Source organism: Sander lucioperca, chromosome 6 (genome assembly GCF_008315115.2).
Source record: "Sander lucioperca isolate FBNREF2018 chromosome 6, SLUC_FBN_1.2, whole genome shotgun sequence".
NCBI lineage: Eukaryota > Metazoa > Chordata > Actinopteri > Perciformes > Percidae > Sander > Sander lucioperca.
The window spans coordinates 39269644-39290949 of record NC_050178.1 but is presented as its reverse complement, the minus strand read 5'-3'; the positions used below and the strand labels follow the sequence as shown (position 1 = coordinate 39290949).

At 42.4% G+C, this 21306-nt stretch overlaps 1 protein-coding gene across 1 annotated transcript; it reads right to left on the bottom strand.

Moving 5' to 3' along the window:
* Positions 1-245: 245 nt before the first annotated feature.
* Positions 246-21221, bottom strand: mapkapk3 (MAPK activated protein kinase 3). Its single transcript, XM_031278544.2, has 10 exons — positions 20446-21221; positions 10670-10809; positions 8551-8615; positions 8277-8356; positions 8054-8180; positions 7757-7832; positions 7470-7594; positions 5366-5451; positions 5157-5237; positions 246-1423 (listed from the first exon to the last, which is right to left on the bottom strand). Exons 1-10 carry the CDS (start codon positions 20740-20742, stop codon positions 1268-1270), a joined length of 1233 nt encoding a protein of 410 aa, XP_031134404.1. The 5' UTR covers positions 20743-21221; the 3' UTR covers positions 246-1267.
* Positions 21222-21306: the final 85 nt, after the last annotated feature.

The window sequence follows — 21306 nt, the reverse complement described above, 5'->3', positions numbered from 1 at the left end:
ATGTATGATAAGCTTCCCTTAACCCATCCCCTAAATACTGCTGGTGGACCTTGTGATCTAAGTGGGGGAAAGGTACTCACCATATCATAACATAATATTGTTGACCTTTTCCAGTCAGATGGCTGCATCCCAAATAACTACTCCACTGCTGCTATTTATAGCGGCCTCACAAAGCCTGAAAGGCACGATTCCAAAAACAATACTTCCAAAGTGCTCAGAAAAACATCTCACACATGGAGCTTTACTTTATAACATTTTATTTACAAGCGTATGGACAAATCCAATCTCTACATCAAGTGGATGTATCTGACAGATGAGGTTTCCATTAGCAAAAGGCTGCACTTACTCATGTAAAGTGAGTGGGCCCTATTTACTGGAAGCATTTTGTTTAACCCCCATAACCACATTCACACACTATTTTTTTTTTACACAAGATCTTTCTCAAGAAAAAGTGTCACAACTCATCCATGTAGCAAAACTAACCATTACACCACTGCTGCTTACATAACACTCTCTGGCCCCACACTGACAGGAAGCAGACAGGTTGTGTGGTACCTCTCATTGCTCCATTAGGACACAATGACGATCTAAAGCAGTGACAGTGAGTAAAACATACTGCTTTGTAATACGTATGGGGCCATTTTATTGTTGCTTTAAATAAAAATACTCCCTTGGGTTGAAGTGTATGGAGGCTACATGTTATTACAGTAACAAGGCAGACAGTGTCAGACGTTCTTTTAATTCCTGAAAAAAAAACAGACAATATAAAGACAACACAGGTAATAGTGAGTGTTCTAAGCTTCACAGTTGCTTTGTCTGTCTGTCTGTGTGATTTGCACACTAGTTACAAAGGAGAGCTCGAATAGGCAACCCCACATTTAAATACACAAAACATGATCACTAGAAATACTTCATGTCTGCACACAGACACTCTTACAAACCGGCAAGGTCTAAAAATGACATACATAAAAATAATTAAAAACAGATAGACCCACAGTGAGCAGAGCTGTTGATTTCTACCACTGACAGGAGAAACATGTGATATCATGTCTTGATATGTCTTATAAATGTCCAGCTCTGACTTTGCTGTTGTTCCTATGTTGTCCCTTTATTTCAGAGAACCTTCCCCCAACAGGCAAGCAGTCTCTCGAGAGTCTCGTGCAGGTCTCTAAAGGATCTTCTCCTGCTCAAAATAAACTTTTCCAACTTCTGAGCTGCTTTTCGTCCTCATTGGCTGTCTGGATTTCCACCAACAGTCCTCTGTGTCTCACTGACTTTGGCAGACCGTGGACCCACTCTTGGCCCCCGCAGCGGCCTTCTTGCGTCTCTTGTTGAGTAGCGGGTTGCTGGAAGTGTCAAGATCTTTGATCTTCACCTGGTCGTAGTCCACGCGCATGGTTGCTAAAGCACTGGTCATCTCTTCCTATGAGAGACAGGGCAGAGGATCAGGTGTAGCAGAGTGTGCTAGTTGAATGAAGACTACTCTACAGTTACATATTACAACCGGAGGGAGGGTACTATACAGAACAATAATGTCATAGTGTAAGTACACCTTTGTTGAGTCCTATTCTCAACCAATCTTTTCAAATGTCATATGAGTTACACTGGTGCTTTAGTGTTTTTTTTAAATGATTGTCATTGCTATACTTTTACCCCTCTACATCCAAGAGATCAGTGCATACATGCAATAGTGCAATAGTTTGACATGTTGGGAAATACGCTTATTATCTTTCTTGCTGATAGGTAAATGAGAATAAGATATAATAAGATCATCCTATCAGCAGCTCTAAAGCTTTCTAATTAGCATGTTGTACATTCATTGTTTAATGTACACAAAAACCGAAGTGTAAAGAGGTCAAGTTGCAGTTCTACCAGGGACCATGCTCCTGGCCAAGACATACTCCATATAACCCCAGTAAAAATAGCAACGTTGGTTTTTGTATGAATTAAAAAAATGAAATGAGATAAGATAAGATACAACATGGTAGGTGGATTTTATCATATTTAGACAGAGCTAGGCTGGTTACACTGACTTTTAGAGGCACAAAAGGATAAGTAGGCCAAGGACAAGTTAACCAGTGTGTTATTTATCAGTGGAGACAGTTTTCAACACTTTTCATCCAGTCCTTCCAGTTGCAGAGTTCGCTGGTGCTAGGCTAGCGCAAGTCAACAGTATCTGCTAGCCTGCCATTAAGAACAGTCTTACCCACTCCACAGTACACCCGAGGCAAATAAATTATAACGCCAGACTATCGATGTAAATGTCTGTTGATAGAATAATGTTAGAATTAAAACTACCCTTACATCTCAATGATCGCATTTCATTTTGAGGGACTAGTTTCTCAGCAGCGCCGGAATTTTACTTTGCTCCGGTTAGTAGTACTACGACATAAAGTAAACAGAGAAGCGCACTCCAGTCGGGAAACCTAGTAGCTGCTGGCTTGGACATCAAGATACCAGCGGAGACCCTACTCAAGTGGCAAATGTGTAGTGATCATTTTAGACCACACTACTTTGAAAAACCCCGCAATCTAAAGGACCACAAGTCAATGACAACGAATGCGGTTCCATCCGTCTTTCTAGATGCACCAACAGCTACTGATGAACAGGTAATAACTTTCGGTAGGCTACTCTAGCTAATAAAGCTAGCCCCTTCCATAATGTTAGCCTAGCTGCTACTGATAGATTGAGACTGACAACGTTAGTGGAACGTTACTGTTCAATGCATTGTGGAGTGAGTTGTGAGTTATGTGAGTTATAGCCTGGCAGAGTGGAATTAGTTGGAGCTCACAGCGGCAGGTAAATAAACTTGATGACATGATTGTCATGTAAACCGGCTTTCTCGGTAGTCAAGGTAATATCACTCCGCTGCTGTAGCCTATGCTACCAACTACAGGGAACAAAGTATAACTATTGCAATGCGATGTAAGGGTAGTTTTAATTCTAACATTATTCTATCAACAGACATTTACATCGATAGTCTGGTGTTATAATTTATTTGCCTCGGGTGTACTGTGGAGTGGGTAAGACTGTTCTTAATGGCAGGCTAGCAGATACTGTTGACTTGCGCTAGCCTAGCACCAGCGAACTCTGCAACTGGAAGGACTGGATGAAAAGTGTTGAAAACGGTCTCCACTGATAAATAACACACTGGCTAACTTGGAAATGAGGTCCTATGTCCAAAATTCTGAACCACCCCAAATTTCCGTTTATTCGGGTACAAACATTTACATTTTAAAAGCTTCATTAAAATGACAATATGTAGGTTGTTTTACTGTGTGTGTGGAGCTGTAATTGATTGTAATTGATATGTGTTTCCGATATAGATCTTGATTTTAAGCTCATTGTGAGGCGGGTAGTGTCATTAACACTAAGACAATCACCTGCTGGCTTTAGCCTTATACTTAACGTACAGACTTGAGAGTGGTATCAATCTTCTTAAACTTTCACCTATGGGAAAGCGGATAAGCGTGTTTCCCAAAGTGTCAAACTACTTCTTTAAGGGCTGTTCCATACTACACAGTATGAAAAATAAACAAATATGGACCTATCTGGGAACATTTTAATGAGTTGGAGAAAGATCAAGTCATCACTGGCCAAGGCCAAGAGAAGCTGGAGCAAATACATGCCAACAGGCTACAGCCCTGGAAATATTAACGCTCAAACTCTTCATCCTTCATGGTTCATGATATAGTGCCTCTTGTCTGTCGTGATCTCTATGTAGAAAGAATGTAACGGTTTTGTGCTTTTTGAGAAGTGGTTGTTCAGGAGTGCAATAGGTGAAATTTTTACACAACAGAGCATTGCCCATTGCAGAACCGAACAGTGGTGTATTGTGTGCGTCACATTTTGGAGAAATGTTCTTTTCATACCTTATCACTTCAAGCTCTCTCATTCAGCTGTTGTGAAGGAATGTGAAATTAACCCCAAAGTGACTTGATGAGAGCAAACAGCGTCCTTGTTATTTGAACACATTTCTTTGTGCGAATCATAGAAAGAAAAGTTGCGCAGGGCAGTTGAGCTCCTTTGTGTTTAAATGTGTGTGTGTATGTGTGTGTTTGTGTTAAATGTTACACTGAACTAACTCATTGTACAGACTAGACTGTGACCACTGTTTCCCCCTGGTGGCCATCGGGGTGTCAAGATGTTGATGCATTTTGTGTTTGTAACATTTTAATTAGTTTCATTAATTTTCCTTTGATAATCATTATAATCATAAAAGGGACACTCAACTGATTTAACATGAAAATCAATTTAAGAGTACTACTTACTTACTGACATACATACTGTACTGTATGTCCTCTGTGGCTCTGGAGGAGCTTTGTAAAGGCTGAGAAAGTGACCACGATGATGTTATATGTCATCAGGGTGTATCTCAGTTTGGGCTTGGTGACTCCAAATTTTAACAGAAAGTAGTACAAACTGAGGGAGAAGAGTTTGAAACATATGGGTATTTCCCAGGCATGCATGAAAGAAACTCTTGTTGTATTACGGGAAATGTAGGCTCCAGCATCTACAGAGCCTGCCTCATTCTAGAGACTAAAAGTCAGGATATCTCTGCCTTTGCACCACTGATTTTGTCACACTGGGGCTAGTCTTTTTTCACGACATTCCACTTCGGGGATTGCTCCGATGCTGCCGGAAATTCCGCCAGATGTCACTCTTTTCACCTGGAATGTCAGTTACCTTCCTCTTTCTTTGTGTTGGCGTTCTAACTTCCGGTGGATTTCTGAGGACTATGGTTAACTGCTCCTCAGATCTCTGCAGGGTAAATCCAGACAGGTAGCTAGACTATCTGTCCAATCTGAGTTTGCTGTCTGGTCTGTTTGCACGACTAAAACAATCTTTGAACGTACACATGTTCCACCAAAACAAGTTCCTTCCCGAGGCTATTTTGCAGCGTGCCTCTGACGGGCGCTTAGCGCCACCCATGCCGATTGTGATTGGTTTAAAGAAATGCCAATAAACCAGAGCACGTTTTTCTCCCATCCCGGAATGTTGTGTGGACTAGCCAGACCTTCCTCTGCAGCGCTGTGAAGGAAGGTCTGGCAATGCGAGACTACACTGGGGCTAACCTAAAGCTTTGACAGCCCAGCAGTGACAGGTTGTAATGCATATATATGACCAGAGGGGGTCAGTGTTGTTGTGCTTCTGACCTTCACATCGTCCCACATCTCTCTGTCTTCAGTCAGTACCCGGGTGGTGTGGAGCGGAGTGGAGGGAACCACCATGGACTTCTGCAGAGTGCAAACAAACACCCACACATGCATACAGATGTAGATATGAGCCAATAGATGCACAGACAAACAGAAAGCAGTACAGGAAGTATGCAATGTCTATCTGTACTTGACACACAGATACTTACATTAATCCAGGGGTGGTTCATAAATTGAGTGATGGTCATTCTCTCGTTTGGGTCTGTCTTCAGTAGCTGATGGATCAAATCTTTGGCTGGAAAAGCAGTGCAAAGATAATTGCATTAGTAGTAGCAACACACACACATGCAAATCTTGTGCCGCGTGAAACTTCTCCTGGTCTCAGTGACAGAATGGTCTACTTTCACAGCAAATAGGATTGCTTGAGAGAGAAGGGTGAGATAGATTGAGTGAAAAAATTGAAAAACGACAGCATGAGCAAGACAGAGTTGTGCACTGTCATTGCTGTTGGTTAGGAGGAAGACACCAGCTGGCTGTTGTCTCTTAAATTATCTGCAAGATGTCTCATAGAGTGGTTTGGGCAATTGCTTCAGAAGTAAAACACAGGTTGTGTAATGGATAGGGCTGTCAATCGATGAAAATGTTTAATCCTGGTTAATCGCATGATTGTCCATAGCTAATTTGCGATTTATCGCAAATTAATCATACATTTTTGTGTCTGTTCTAAATGTAATTTAAAAAGGGATATTTTTCAAGTTTTTAATGCTCTTATTAACATGGAAGCGGACAAATATGCTTGCTTTATGCAAATGTTTATTATTATTGCAACAATCCAAAACAATGACAAATATTGTCTAGACTATTCTCCAGAATAACCTTAAAGGTACTGTATGCTCAGAAAATATGCTGAAAGCACAGAATGGCAAACTCAAGTCCATCAAGCAACAACAGATGGGCATTTGACCTGAGTGTAACCTTACTTGGTAATACTAACAGTATGTATAGTCCCACTTTACACTTAAAGGTAAAGTAAAGGTTAACTAAACATCCCATTTTTGGACCTTGTGCATTACAGCAACGGACACATTGTACAAGTAGATACATCCAGGCGTCTGCATACTATCCAGCGTGGCCTGTCTTTTGCAAGGGGAAGGAGTGTTCTCTGCATCAGGTGTATGCTTGGCCAGCAAGTGATACACACAGATACAGATAGCTTTATTTATCCCCAAAGGGCAATTCAGTTTCTACAGTCCACCGAAAGTGGTACTTGAGACTCGACATACTCCGGTGGTAACTAAATTTTTTTTTTTTTTTTTTTTAATTTAACCTTTATTTAACCGGGTAGGCCGTTGAGAACAGGTTGTCATTTGCAACGGCGACCTGGCCAAGAAAAGCATAAGCATGCAGGACAACATAGAGTTTCACATTCAATACAATACAGGAATACAGAATACAATAAGCTACATAAAGTGTAGATTAAGTAGGCATTACAAAGCCGGCGCAAAGTTAGGTGTGAGTAAGACGATGGATATGCGAAAGTGATAAGGTAATAACACAATATACATGAATAGACAGTGTATAACAGTGCTGAGATGTAGTGAAGAGTCAAACATAACAAAACAAAACAAATAAACAGTGCAAATTATGATCTAGTTATTGATGTAGATCAGTTATAACGCAATATATATGAATGGACAGTCTATATAAATGCTGAAATGTAGTGAAGAGTCAATATACTGTTAGTGCAAATAGTGGTCTAGGTAGTGATGTAGATCAGAAATAACACAGTATGCGTGAATAGACAGTCTATATAAATGCTGATGTAGTAAAGAGTCAATGTACAGTGTGTAATTCACATCGACAGTACATGCAAATAACTTAAGTCTTGTCAATAACCATCTGGAAGGACTTTGAAACGGAACTTGCCATTCAAAATTTCCTTTATTCATTTCTGCTCAAGGTCTGTTTGTGGTAGCCATCTACAACGTTACTGCTGCATCGCTTCCTTTCCCAAACTGCTGAGCAGTCTGAGGCCCCAATTCACAGAAAGTGCATGTATTAATCGCGCGTCAGAACAATTAACGGCGTTAAGAGGAATTTGCGTTAACTCGTTATTATCATGTTCATTTTGACGTTAATTAGCCCTAGTTCTGGAGAATGTTTTTGATAACCTACATGTGCAGGGCTGAAACGAGAAAAACCAATGAGAGAAAAACAAGCATTTTCAAACGATTGTGAACGAAGTGTCAGTGTGAACAGGGCCTGTGTGTTTTTTTAAAAATGTTTTGGGTGGGGTGGAAGGGTCCTTCTCACCTTCCTGTGACACCTCAGCCCACTCTGGGTTGGGGAATTCGTACTGGCCCATCCTGATCCTCCTCTTCATCCCCGGAGAAATGGCCTGGCCAGTGTTGGAGTAAAATGGAGGAAATCCACACAACCTACAGAGACAAACACAATGAGCCAGACAGAGTAACTTTAAAACCTTAAAAAGATTCCCCTCCACTTTGTTTGAAGGTATCCATATACAGAATGCATCATACAAAAACATTTGTGGTTATAGCCACACTGCTCCCCCACCCATCCACACGCCCAGTACTCACAGGATGTACATGATGACGCCCAGAGACCACATGTCACAAGAATTGTCATATTTCTCTGGTCCCAAAACCTCAGGAGCTTATCATCGGCAAAACACAAACACACAGAAATAGATAAAAACAATTATAAATGGAGATCAGTGGCAAAAATATTGTATATTGTTTTCCATATTACAAACTCTGTCCACCTTTAACCTTGGGAGAAATACCATATACAGAATCCATGACACCTTTCCTTAAAACAGTTCATCGGTCAGGATAAAAAAGAAAATCTTTTCAAAACAACATAAAGCAACTTACCCACATAGTACGGTGTATAACAGGGGGTCTGTAGAGGGTTGTGTAGCGTCGTCTCCTTAGCAAAGCCAAAGTCTGTTAATTTGAGGACCCCGTTTCTTTCTTTAGTGGTGTACAGCAAGTTCTCTGGCTGGTTAGGAGGCAGAAGAAGAAGAGAAAGTATGACAAAATGTCCTTAAATGACCCAGAACGGCTCATATTTGTCATGATCTCGATCTTTCTGCACCTTGATGTCTCTGTGTGCGATGTTAATGTTGTGGAGATACTCAATGGCCGTGCCGATGTCCCTCATAATCTCAGAAGCCTCTGGGAGGAATAGAGAAAAACATACTCTCTCAAACCAGAAGCAATTCCAGTATCACACAACAAAAGATTCAAATCAAACAGGGATCGCGTAAAAGAAAGGAACAAACGTATATCATTTTCTATTTGCCTGTCCAATGCTATACAAGATGTCTGCCTTATGTTGCTCCTTCCTGGAAATATTTATCAGTCCTCACCTTTCTCAGTAAAGGCCTGGTCTCCTCTGGCCTGGATTCGGCTGAACAGCTCTCCCCCTTCCATACTACAATCAAACACAGAAAATCATCGTTTCCCATTTTGATATTTTCACCTTCTGTAGAAACAAAATGGAAGAACATTTTTCAAAATGTTCTGTCAACATTCAATTACATTAAGTCATTTCTACTGGTGTCATGCAGTGCAGTGAAGACACCTGGAAAACTATACTGCGATTAGGAATAAATCAGGGATGGAACAACTAAATAAATGTGTTTTTAGACATCTGCATCTGCACAAAGCACCACAGTTATAGTATGGCAGATAAACTCCGATGAAAAGTACATGAAGTACAGTACGATCAGCTGACGTAACCAAAGAAATGACATGTTATTTTCCATACAAAATTGCAAATAACAATAAATCCATAGCACAATAAATACATATTTTCTACATCTACAGTTTTACACTGGGAGCCACAGTGTTGGATTTCAGTGGAAATCTGTTGAGTTGTTTTACAGCTCAAAACACTTTCACCTAAAGCTTTCAGTTTCTTGAAAAGAGAAATGAAAAGTCAAGTTAAAAAAAATACCGTAGGGAAATTCTTTTTTGAGACAGGAAAAAATAACACCAAAAGATGGAAGAAGGTAAAGTACCAACATGTTGTTATTGAAAAAAACCTACAGGGTTTTTATGAAATGATGCTGTATTACATTAGTTTAACAGTAATATGGTTATTTGTCTCATTCGTTTCTGTTTTTATAACAAAATAATTAGTTTGACAATAATATACTGTATAACAATACAATAGCTGATGAATGGTGAGACCTATGACCTACATACAGTTCAGACACTCACTACCATAAATGTTACAGTTTCAGAAACCACGCATCAAACAGCTGCCACCTCAGAAAACCGTGTTTGTGCTCATTGTGATGTGGATGTAAGTTACTGTGCATTAAGTAAGAGTGTACTTTTTGTGGTTCATGAGCACACAGATGAACAGATAGCAGTGAGAGAAATGTGTGTGTGTTGGTGTGTGCTAAACTGATTGCGGTGGGCTGTACTGTCCTCCTCTGACCCTCGGTCATACAGGAAGAAGGAGTGAGAGATTGCAGAGAACACACACACACACACACGCACGCACGCACGCACGCACGCACACACACACAGCTGCTCTTTCAGTATGATAAGAACCAGTTAGTCATTATTTAAAATCCCCTTGAACAGAAGACAGTGCCGTTTGTCTGCTGTCAGCCTCTGTGTTTACTCTCTATTCCTCTGAATCATTATGTTTTTTTTTATTAAATTTACAAGTGGAAAGTAATAAAAAGAGCAAAGTTCAACTACATCACTGGAGTCACTCTGGGTATTTTTATGGACAGTTTGTCATAACGTGACGCGAATTCTTTCCCTTTATCTCACAAACAGTGTCAATGTCTTCACTTTGTCTTGTCTGAGTGGCAGGTCTTATGACTGACATTTGACAATAACAATAATAATAATAATAATAATAATAATAATAATAATAATAAAAAACTTGATTTATATAGCACCTTTTAAAACACAGTTACAAAGTGTTTTACAATAAAAAAGGAACACCAAAAACCAAAGAGAATAAAAACCTAAAATACATAAAGGGAAAAATGTATGTAATGAACAAGAAATTAAAAACTAATAACACAAACTGGCAGCTCAGATCCCCCGACTAAGACAGCTTTTCCTCGGTCCGGTCGTTCCAGAGCCTCAGGCCCGCTGATTGCAAAAGCTCTGTCCCCTTTAGTTTTCAACAGGACTCTGCCTGAGGATCTCAAACTACACAAAGGTTTCTAAGAAATTAAAAGATATAAAAGATAAAAAAATATAATATGGAGCCAGGTCATGAAGAGCCTTGAAAGGAATCAACAAGATCTTAAAATCTATCTTAAACCAATCAGGAAGCCATTGTAAAGAGGCGTGACATGATCATATCTTCAAGTTCTGATCTGAGCTGATCTTATTTTTGCAATCTTTTTAAGATAATAAAAACACAAGACATAATATTACATGGTTGCTAAGTAAGTATCCCGATATGTCAGAGGGTGTAAACTGATGGTTAGAGTGGTAAAATGTGACTCCTACCACTCCATAATGATGAGCAGGCACTTCTTTCCCTGATGCATGTTCTCATACAGGCTGAGGATGCGAACAATATACGGCCCACCTGATACTCGCCAGTGGAGCTCCACCTCTCGTCTGGCTTTAGGGCTGTCGTAGAGAATCTGGGAGACAGAGAGCATGATGAATAGAGCATAATACTAGAATAATATTCAGTGCACGCAGAACAAGCAATCTGAAGATGTCTCTTTAGGCTTTTGGAAACTGAATGATGGATGTTTTAAAATACCGTATAAAATGATTAACCGAGAATGAAAATGGTTGTTAGTTGTAGCACTGTTGATATCAGAAAAAAAAACCTTATTTATATTGTAATGATGTCAACATATCACCTATTCCTATTTACAACATCATGTCAGATATTATACTCATTTAGTCAAAAACAAAACAATATATAATATAATTTCCTTTAAGTTGTTACCTATATCATCAATGTAGTCCTACATGGTTAAAAACATTTTACTTTTTTTTAGCTGGTGAAAAGTGACCCAAAATAGTGTAGAGAAGAAAGAGAAAAATAAAAGCTTATAATAATTAAACAATTACAGACTGTCTTCCGTGACCCACTACGTGTAGGACTAACACATGTAGTCATTCACACACACACACACACACACACACACACACACACACACACACACACACACACACACACACACACACACACACACACACACACACACACACACACACACAGCAGGTGGTGGCCCTTGACATCATACACATCTAGAGCCAGAGTGTATTTTTGGATGTGACAGGGATGGCGTGATCTCCTGTTGTTCAAAAGGACGTAGCCTGGAGTACATCACACACACACACACACACACACACACACACACACACACACACACACACACACACACACACACACACACACACACACACACACACACACACAAATAATTTTTCAATTCTATGGATTGAAAGGAAATAATTCCACATATTTTGGTAAACTCTAAATGTCAGAGAACAGCTCATAACGTTGTGTTTCAGCTTGTTAATGTCAAAGAGGAAGTGAGGGCCGAGTGTTTCGGAGCAGTAGGGTGTCGAAAGTAGAAGTTGAGGATTTCCTGTGACTTCTTTGTTTTATCTACTATTACATGAGTCCCAGCTATTTTGTAAACCAAAGCAATGGGCCGATTTGTTTCTTCTGTGTCATTTATGGCTTTATGACTTCAATCAGAGCAGACAGCATGTGAGATGGTTTCCTTAATTTCCTGCAGGGAACTAGTATCGGCTACAATAATAGAGGACTGTGTTGGATTAAATACACATATATAAAACACTGAGGGGATGATTAGAAGACTGAGACGCACATAGTTAATCTTCTGATGGACTCTTTTCTTATGTGAGGCGATATGGAGACCACACACTGGAAACACAAAACACACACCATCTGATAATGCCTGAGTTTAACAGCACACTCTCCCTTCCTCCTAACCACACACACACACACACACACACACACACACACACACAGCTCTAACATGTTTACACTCTATTAAATATTAGTGGTTCAGAGAGCGCTAGTCTGTATGTCTTGATACAAAGGTGGTTTATCTTTACTACCAAAGTGCTGCTCATAAATTCTGCAGCGAAAGTGGTCTAGGAGATGTTAATATACCGTGTTGTTACTGTAATAAATATGCTCTAATGATTGTCTATACCTGCTTTGTGCAGCAATAACAGTATACCATTAAAGCTATAGTGCGTAGTTTCTTTCGCCGCCATGAGGAATTCTAAGTAATGACAACAAAACTGTCGGCACGTCCACATGATACATCCATCCATCCATCCATCTTCTTCCGCTTATCCGGTAACGGGTCGCGGGGGTAGCAGCTCCAGCAGGGGACCCCAAACTTCCCTTTCCCGAGCCACATTAACCAGCTCCGACTGGGGGATCCCGAGGCGTTCCCAGGCCAGGTTGGAGATATAATCCCTCCACCTAGTCCTGGGTCTTCCCCGAGGCCTCCTCCCAGCTGGACGTGCCTGGAACACCTCCCTAGGGAGGCGCCCAGGGGGCATCCTTACCAGATGCCCGAACCACCTCAACTGGCTCCTTTCGACGCGAAGGAGCAGCGGCTCTACTCCGAGCTCATCACGGATGACTGAGCTTCTCACCCTATCTCTAAGGGAGACGCCAGCCACCCTCCTGAGGAAACCCATTTCGGCCGCTTGTACCCTGGATCTTGTTCTTTCGGTCATGACCCAGCCTTCATGACCATAGGTGAGGGTAGGAACGAAAACTGACCGGTAGATTGAGAGCTTTGCCTTCTGGCTCAGCTCTCTTTTCGTCACAACGGTGCGATACATTGAGTGTAATACCGCACCCGCTGCGCCGATTCTCCGACCAATCTCCCGCTCCATTGTCCCCTCACTCGCGAACAATACCCCAAGGTACTTGAACTCCTTCACTTGGGGTAAAGACTCATTCCCTACCTGGAGAAGGCACTCCATCGGTTTCCTGCTGAGAACCATGGCCTCAGATTTAGAGGTGCTGATCCTCATCCCAGCCGCTTCACACTCGGCTGTGAACCGATCCAGTGAGTGCTGAAGGTCACAGGCTGACGATGCCATCAGGACCACATCATCCGCAAAAAGCAGTGATGAGATCCCCAGCTCACCAAACTGCAACCCCTCTCCACCCCGACTACGCCTCGATATCCTGTCCATAAATACTACAAACAGGATTGGTGACAAAGCGCAGCCCTGGCGGAGGCCAACTCTCACCTGAAACGAGTCCGACTTACTGCCGAGAACCTGGACACAGCTCTCGCTTTGGTCGTACAGAGATTGGATGGCCCTGAGCAGGGACCCCCTCACCCCATACTCCCGCATCACCTCCCACAGTATCTCCCGGGGGACCCGGTCATATGCCTTCTCCAGATCCACAAAGCACATGTAGACCGGTTGGGCATACTCCCAGGCTCCCTCCAGGATCCTTGCGAGAGTAAAGATCTGATCCGTTGTTCCACGACCAGGACGGAATCCGCATTGTTCCTCTTCAACCTGAGGTTCGACTATCGACCGAACCCTCCTTTCCAGCACCTTGGAGTAGACTTTACCGGGGAGGCTGAGAAGTGTGATACCCCTGTAATTGGCACACACCCTCTGGTCCCCCTTTTTGAAAAGGGGAACCACCACCCCGGTCTGCCACTCCTTAGGCACCGTCCCCGACTTCCACGCAGTGTTGAAGAGGCGTGTCAACCAAGACAACCCCTCCACACCCAGAGCTTTAAGCATTTCTGCATTTCTGCTTTCTTCAGCCCCATACAGGACTCCATTCAAGGTCTCCAAGAAGGTCGAATACTCCGAGCTCTTGTTTGGTGCATACGCACAAACAACAGTCAGAGTTTTCCCCCCCACAACCCGCAGGCGTAGGGAGGCGACCCTCTCGTCCACTGGGGTAAACTCCAACGTAGCGGCGCTCAGCCGGGGGCTTGTGAGTATCCCCACACCCGCCCGGCGCCTCACACCCTGGGCAACTCCGGAGAAGAAAAGAGTCCAACCCCTATCCAGGAGTATGGTTCCAGAACCGAGACTGTGCGTAGAGGTAAGCCCCACCAGATCCAACTGGTAGCGCTCCACCTCCCGCACAAGTTCCGGCTCCTTCCCCCACAGAGAGGTGACGTTCCACGTCCCCAGAGCCAGCGTCTGCCACCCGGGTCTGGTCCGTCGAGGCCCCTGACCTTCACTGCCACCCATTTGGCAGCGCACCCGATCCCAGCGGTTCCTCCCACAGGTGGTGGGCCCATGGGTTGGAGAGATAGGTGCCACGTAGCTATTTCGGGCTATGCCCGGCCGGGCTCCGTGGCAAACCCGGCCACCAGGCGCTCGCTGACGGGCCCTCCATCTGGGCCTGGCTCCAGACGGGGGCCCCGGGCTTCCTCCGGGCAGGGTCACTCCATCTCTACCTCGTTTTTTCATAGGGTTTTTGAACCATTCTTTGTCTGGCCCCTCCCCTGAGACCACTTTGCCTTGGGAGACCCTACCAGGAGCACAAAGCTCCAGACAACACAGCCCTCAGGTTCATAGGGACAGACAAACCTCTCCACCACGATAAGGTGATGGTTCCAGGAGAGGCCACATGATACAAGCCTTCCATAATCGCACACGCACCCCCTCTCCTCCTCCACGCAGTTACTCGTAGCCAAGGAGGACACGGAGGATTTAAAAAAACATGATGGACTTCAGAAGAGGTAATTATCTTTACTCGAGCTTCTGCGCGGGAAAGTCACCAGACAACACAATCTTCTGAACATAGTCATACTGAGAAATACAGAGAGAGTTGTGTGGAGCTGACAGTCTTAATTAGCTTTGTAGCAACTCATTTGGCAATGGCTTGAATGTAACGGACTTTTATTAATATGAAAAAGTTACGCACTAAAGCTTTAAGGGTTGCTAATGCTATACTACTCCACTACATTTAGCTTATGAAATGATGGCAGTAATAATAACACTAATATAGCATCGCTGCTTTATTGAAAATCAGTTTTTAACAGGACTACAGCCATGCTAGCAGCTCTTTGAGGTTGCACTTAGGCACACCAGTGCTTTGAGCTGAATGCTAACACTAGCCAGGCCACAAGGTCTTAGTTTGCTAATTAGCACTAAACACAAAGTGCAGTTGAGGCTGAAAGGAATATCATCAGTTTTGCAGGTATTTAGTCATAGACCCCGTTTTCACCTGGGCCACGTTCAGCCCCGACAAAACATAGCAACAAGTTTTTTTAAAAAACTGAAACGGGGGTGCGTTGAACACCCTGTTGTGTGTGCAAGCGCTCTGCCTTTTTATTACCACAAGTTTACATACACGTCTCTGCTGATTGGGTATCACCTGTGACACAGCCAATAAACGAGATACACAACCATCAGTTGCACACCGTTTCACACCGCTCGGAGGAAACATGTTCAACCAGGAAACCATAGCAAAACTGTGATTGAACGTGCCCCAGGTACTCTAAGTACAGGTGTGAATGAGTTGAGGATGCATTGCGATCCAATCACTCAAACCACATTCGTAGGTGGTTTAGGCCACATTCTTATAGCAGTATGTACGTGTATGTTTCCTGGGCTGCATTAGGACCGCCTACTCAATTGTGAGAGGAACTACATACTCATTCAAAGTATTTTCTCATGTCACTGAAACTGTGAAATTGACACACACACAAACACACACACACACACACACACACACACACACACACACACACACACACACACAGTTTTTTTCAGTATTATAATACAACTCGAAAAACTTTAAAAACTCAAACTCACTCACTACAAACTTTCAAATGAAGTAAAAGTTTTCCTTGACATCAGAGGTAAACTGTGGTGCACTTTACACAAAACATTTTGAATAAAATCCCCAGTCCTTGTCCCTTCTAGGCAATAAAAACATTAAAGGTACATTGTGTAAGAATTTCTCCCATCTAGCGTTGAAATACAGATTCTACATTTTACGAGAATACTTTGATTAGTTGGTGGAAGTAATTACACATGAATGAGCACATATTTGTAAAAGAACAAAGTTTTTTTTTGCTAAGAATCAACTCAACATTACACAATGTACCTTTAACGGTAGTGAACGCCGAGATTTAAATAAATATTTGATCCCGTTTGAATTGAGCCATGAATTACACATATGATATTCGGCAATTTAAAAGATAAGTTTGCAAATGGAGAAAGTCTGAGTTTGTCTCAAAAAGTAATTAAAAAGACTACTCACCCCAAAGTCACCATTGACGTCTCGCTGAAGCTACGATGCCGGTGTGATGTAATGTTACACACATGAGCACAAGGGGTCTTACTTGTTCTTTTGCTTCCTGTCTGATAAAAATACGCTGGATAAAACACATCAGGTAAGATAACGTAACATGTGTTGTAGAACAGAGCTAAGCTAGCTAGCTAGCTGGACGAGATATGTAGTTCACTGAGCGGTTTTACACAAAACTAAGTGGTACTACGACAAACTTGAGACTTTCCTCACTTGCAAAATGATCTTTTAAATTGACAAACATCATATATGTAATTCGTGGCATGTTGTGCATTGTTTTGTTTTTTTAATGTTGGTCGTGTATGTTGCTTTTATGTGTTGACTGTATTGTCATTTTATTGTATTTCTTTTTTTTAGGTTGCCATTTACAAACTGGCCAGGGACAACAGATGAAAATTAGCCTGCTGAGCGAAATCTGGCTCATTTACAGTTGCTTTGCTGTTGATTAAGGAGCACTGTCTCTGTTAAATAAATAAATAAATAAAGGAAATAAAATGGCTCAAATCAAACGGGATCAAAAGAATATTTGTCTCTTCTGTTCACTAACGTACATATTTTTAAACGATCCCATGGGGTCCACCGGAAGGGCAGGGACTTCGTCTCTGTATGCTACTGTCGCTACCAGATAATGAGCTGGAATTGCACAACAAGCAGCTGAAGAATAAATGGAGACTTATAAGCCCAAACCTCTGCGACTGATTAACTTGTTTAACAGCGCTGGTTGCCTGGAGCGAACCTGCGTAAGATCTGATTGCAGTTTTCAAACATACTATTAAGATCTCTTCCATGCAGTGTCTGACCAAACCACTGAGAATTTCTATGACAGTTTGGTCTCTGTGGGAACCAGAGGAAACCCAGATGTGCTACCATCATGATGCCAAAGACTTGACCACAGGGGTGAACACACACATACACGATGAAGGGAAGATTTTGACTTTAAATGGAAGCCTGCACGGACCTGCAGCTTTTCCATGCACTAAGCCGGAAGGCTCTTCAGGCGCTAAAATGGAACAATCAGCGGCCAAATACGTGCTTCCTAATGTATTAACAGTTAATGGTAGGTGCTCAAGAGGACTGCTATGCACCACAGAGCTCTCCCAGGTCCCTCTCCTCCCAGTTGTCAGGCAAATCCAAATTAAAAGAATCCTGTTGACTGTAACTGAATTACATTAACAGGATGGCTCCCCTCCAGCTCTGCTGAAAAGTGGATTAAACCTAAACCCATCCATTACGTTCAGCGCTCAGAGCAACACTTAATTAAAAAGCCAGTGAGCTGGTCAACTCTCCTCACCCCCCTCCACATCAAACACTCTCGATTATTTATGTTTGCTTTGAGATTAAAAGAACAGGGAAGTTGTAAATTAGCCTGAATGGCAATAAAGTAGAATAAAAACTCTATCAGGTACACTCTGTCACTTAGTCCAGTACAATCCTATTCACAAGCAAAACCAACACGGTCGCCAATAGGAGCTACTATAGAAAAGGCGTATTGTGTTTCCTTTGTCATCTCTCAAACCTTTTGTCAGGGTCTTCAGAGAGCAAAGGGGTTTCAGACAATGAGAGTGGTGGGTTTGTGGTGCTTTCTCAATGCTGGGTTCATCCTGACCCGCTGTTAGCTTTCTCTGGTGGAAGTTAAAGTCTGTCGAACAGGTGATGCTGTTATGGATGCAGTCAGTCACTTCTGTGTGTCGTCATGACGACACAGAATTTCTTTTTCACAAATTAACACACCTTCTCTTTATAGCCACAACACACACACACACACACACACACACACACACACACACACACACACACACACACACACACACACACACGCTGTGGTACCATGTAACCAACTCAGTGTTTTTTTCATCAGCTCCTCTGACAAAAAAAATCTCGTTGCCTGAAGATTTTTCAGCAACATATGTATTTTCATCATTCTCTCTCCTGCCATTTCTAAATCATAATTGTTTTTTCCGCTCTTAGTCTGACATGATGCTACCAATTATCCTATCCCTCTTGGCCTCTCATCTTTTGTTCGTGACTTCCTATTTTCTGCTGCAGTTCACTCTCTTTCTCATCCTGTTTCTCTCAGCCTGGGTCTACAGCTCTGCTTGTGCCACTGCTGCTGCCTGGTTTGGCAGCTCCGATCCAGATGGATTACTGTAAGCCAATAAATCTCTCCAAGTCTGTGCCCCGGTGGTGACAGCCTGACGACCCGTGCTTGTGTGACTATACCCGTATATGAAGGCGTGCCCAAGTTTCCACTGCTCCCAGAACAAGGTTGTCAAAATCCACGTGTCTATATGAAGCAGTGTAACATATCAGAGCATATGGCTGGGTGACTGTGCACCCCTTAAAGGAACAGTTCACCCCCAAAATCAAAAACACATATTTTTCCTCTTACCTGTAGTGCTATTAATCAGTCTAGATTTTTTTGGTGTGAGTTGCCCAGTGTTGGAGATATCATCCATACAGATGTCTGCCTTCTCTCAAATATAATGAGCCTAGATGGCACTAAGCTTGTGGGGCTCAAAGCGCCAAAAAATCTGAAAAAATCACGACTCGGTTACTCAAGATAATCCACAGACCTGGTTGTGAGCAGTTTCATGTAAATAGTTTCTTTCTACCGAACTACACCCGCCAACCGTATCACCACGCATAAGGAAGCATACTCATGGATGAGAGGCTTGTGCTTCTTAGCTGTGCTGTAACTGTAGCTAACCAATGCTGCTAGCTTACCTGAGCTAGCTGAGGCTACAGCTCATTCGAGGAGAACACCATTAACGTTCACATCTCTCGCTAGCATGAGCCTCTTGTCCATGAGTACATTTCCTCCTTTGCAGTGACGCAGTTGGCGGGAGTAGTTTGGTAGGAAGAGAATAGTTCCTACATAAAAGTGATTACAATTATCTTAATTATCATAATAATCATGATTTCTGTAAAGAGACATTGCTGTTGAGTTTTTCAACTGTATTTTTTATGGAGCTTTGAGCACCACAAGCTGAGTGCCATCTAGTTCCATTATATCTGAGAGAAGGCAGACATCTTTGTGGCCGATATCTCCAACACTGGGCACCTTACACCAATACAATCTAGATTGATAAATAGCACTACAGGTAAGAGGAAACATATGGGTTTTTGATTTTGGGGTGAACTGTCCCTTTAACTTGCACAAAACAGCTCCATGATAGTGTTTAGCCTGTCCACATGTAAAGCATGTGATCTTATAAGGTCTATGTGTCAAACCCAATGTGAACAGCAGGTAGGCCTACACATGCATAAAAAGGAGAGCGTAGACATGCTTGTACACCAGTCATAGTCTTTCAAAATTACACACACAAGCAGACGCTTGTAGTACGGATTTTGTTTGTCACTATTAAAGGCTTCAGTGTTAGTCTGAGTTCTGTATGTCTGTGACAGAAATCTGACCTCAATAAAGGTGAAAATGTCTTTGAAGTTTGGCTACAGACTCACAAGTGAACCCACTTTCCAACTCTAAGATCTTAAACACAGGCCACAGACCAAACAATGTTTCCATATAGAGATGGCACTAATAACGCAGTAAACAAAAAAAACAATTACATTTCTTTCCCATTTACATTTAATCCTTGTTTAAAAGGGCTTAATTCATGGTCTAAATCTAAACGTGTAGATTCAATATTCTAAATACTCCTGCTGCCTATTCCAAACTGACCGACAGGTTTGACTGGACAGTACAGTGAGTAAACAACTTCCAGACTCTGTCAAACATTCCTTATATCAACTTTCTAAACACACAAGTAAAACTATTTTTCAAGTATGATCATTTGGGAAACACACAAAACGCCTATAAGTCTTATTTTTATGCCGCAAGTGAATCTATCTTTAAATTCTATGGTTCAAATGAGCTAGGCTACTGACCGGGCTACTAAGTGTAACGTTACTTATGAGGTGTGTAAACTGAGCAGAAGTAGTCTATTCCAACTTCAGTATAGCCTACCTTTAGTGCGCACTTCTCTCCAGTCTTCTTGTTGAAGCACTGTAGGACTTTGCCATTGATCCCTAAACCCAGAACCTGACTGGAGATCTTATAATCGTCCGTCACTGCGTTGCGCTTTATCTCCGCTTTGGGATAAACGGGCATGGGGAAGTGTGTGGACTCGCTGTCCGCGTCCTCTCTCTCAGTAGCAGCAGGAGCGGGCAGCTGCTGTTTCGGGTTGTCAGCCGGGGAGTCCGGCTCGGCCTCAGCCTTTGGCGCTTGCAGCGGCTTCTCCTTTCCGTTTCCATTTTGGAGCATGTTCACGCCGGCTTGTTGTCAGCAGTTGTACTCTGGAGAAGAAAGCGTGAGTGAAGTCCCCAAAGCAATGCGATGACGCCTGCCGCCCTCCGGTAATTGCGTAAGCTGAGAGGAATCCTTGAGCACCGCTGGCGCGTCTGGTTGACCTGGGCAACGCAGCCCCTGTATGGACTCCACTCACTAATTTCACAATACAGCATATAAAACAAATAACACTTGTTTAAACTACACAATAACTATTTTTTTCACTTAACTTAAATACCCGCCAATTTGTTTTTAAGAAGTATTCTGTCAAATCTGTATCCTCAGAGAAATCCAAAATATTTGAGATCATGTAAATGTCACAAATATTTAATTCCAGTTAGAGGAGTCTTTAACAGACAGCAGAGGGGAGGATATTCTCTTGATTCTGCTGATCTCAGCTTCTCCTTGACCTAGACCCCTTTGGTTATTCACATGGCAAGTCCCTGTCACAGTTTGTTTAAGCACCACCCTCCTACAGTCAAGTCATATTTCTCAACTGGCCCTATGTGGAAGTCTTAAAGGAGCAGGACGTATATTCAG

Bases quoted from the DNA above. Each gene is read 5' to 3' on its own strand.
- mapkapk3 (XM_031278544.2), bottom strand. From the start codon at position 20,742: ATGCTCCAAAATGGAAACGGAAAGGAGAAGCCGCTGCAAGCGCCAAAG. The intron at 10,810-20,445 runs GTAGGCTATACT...TCTGTCTCCCAG, and splicing joins GAGAGAAGTGCGCACTAAAG to ATTCTCTACGACAGCCCTAA. The intron at 1,424-5,156 runs GTCAGAAGCACA...TGTCTCTCATAG, and splicing joins AGATGTGGGACGATGTGAAG to GAAGAGATGACCAGTGCTTT.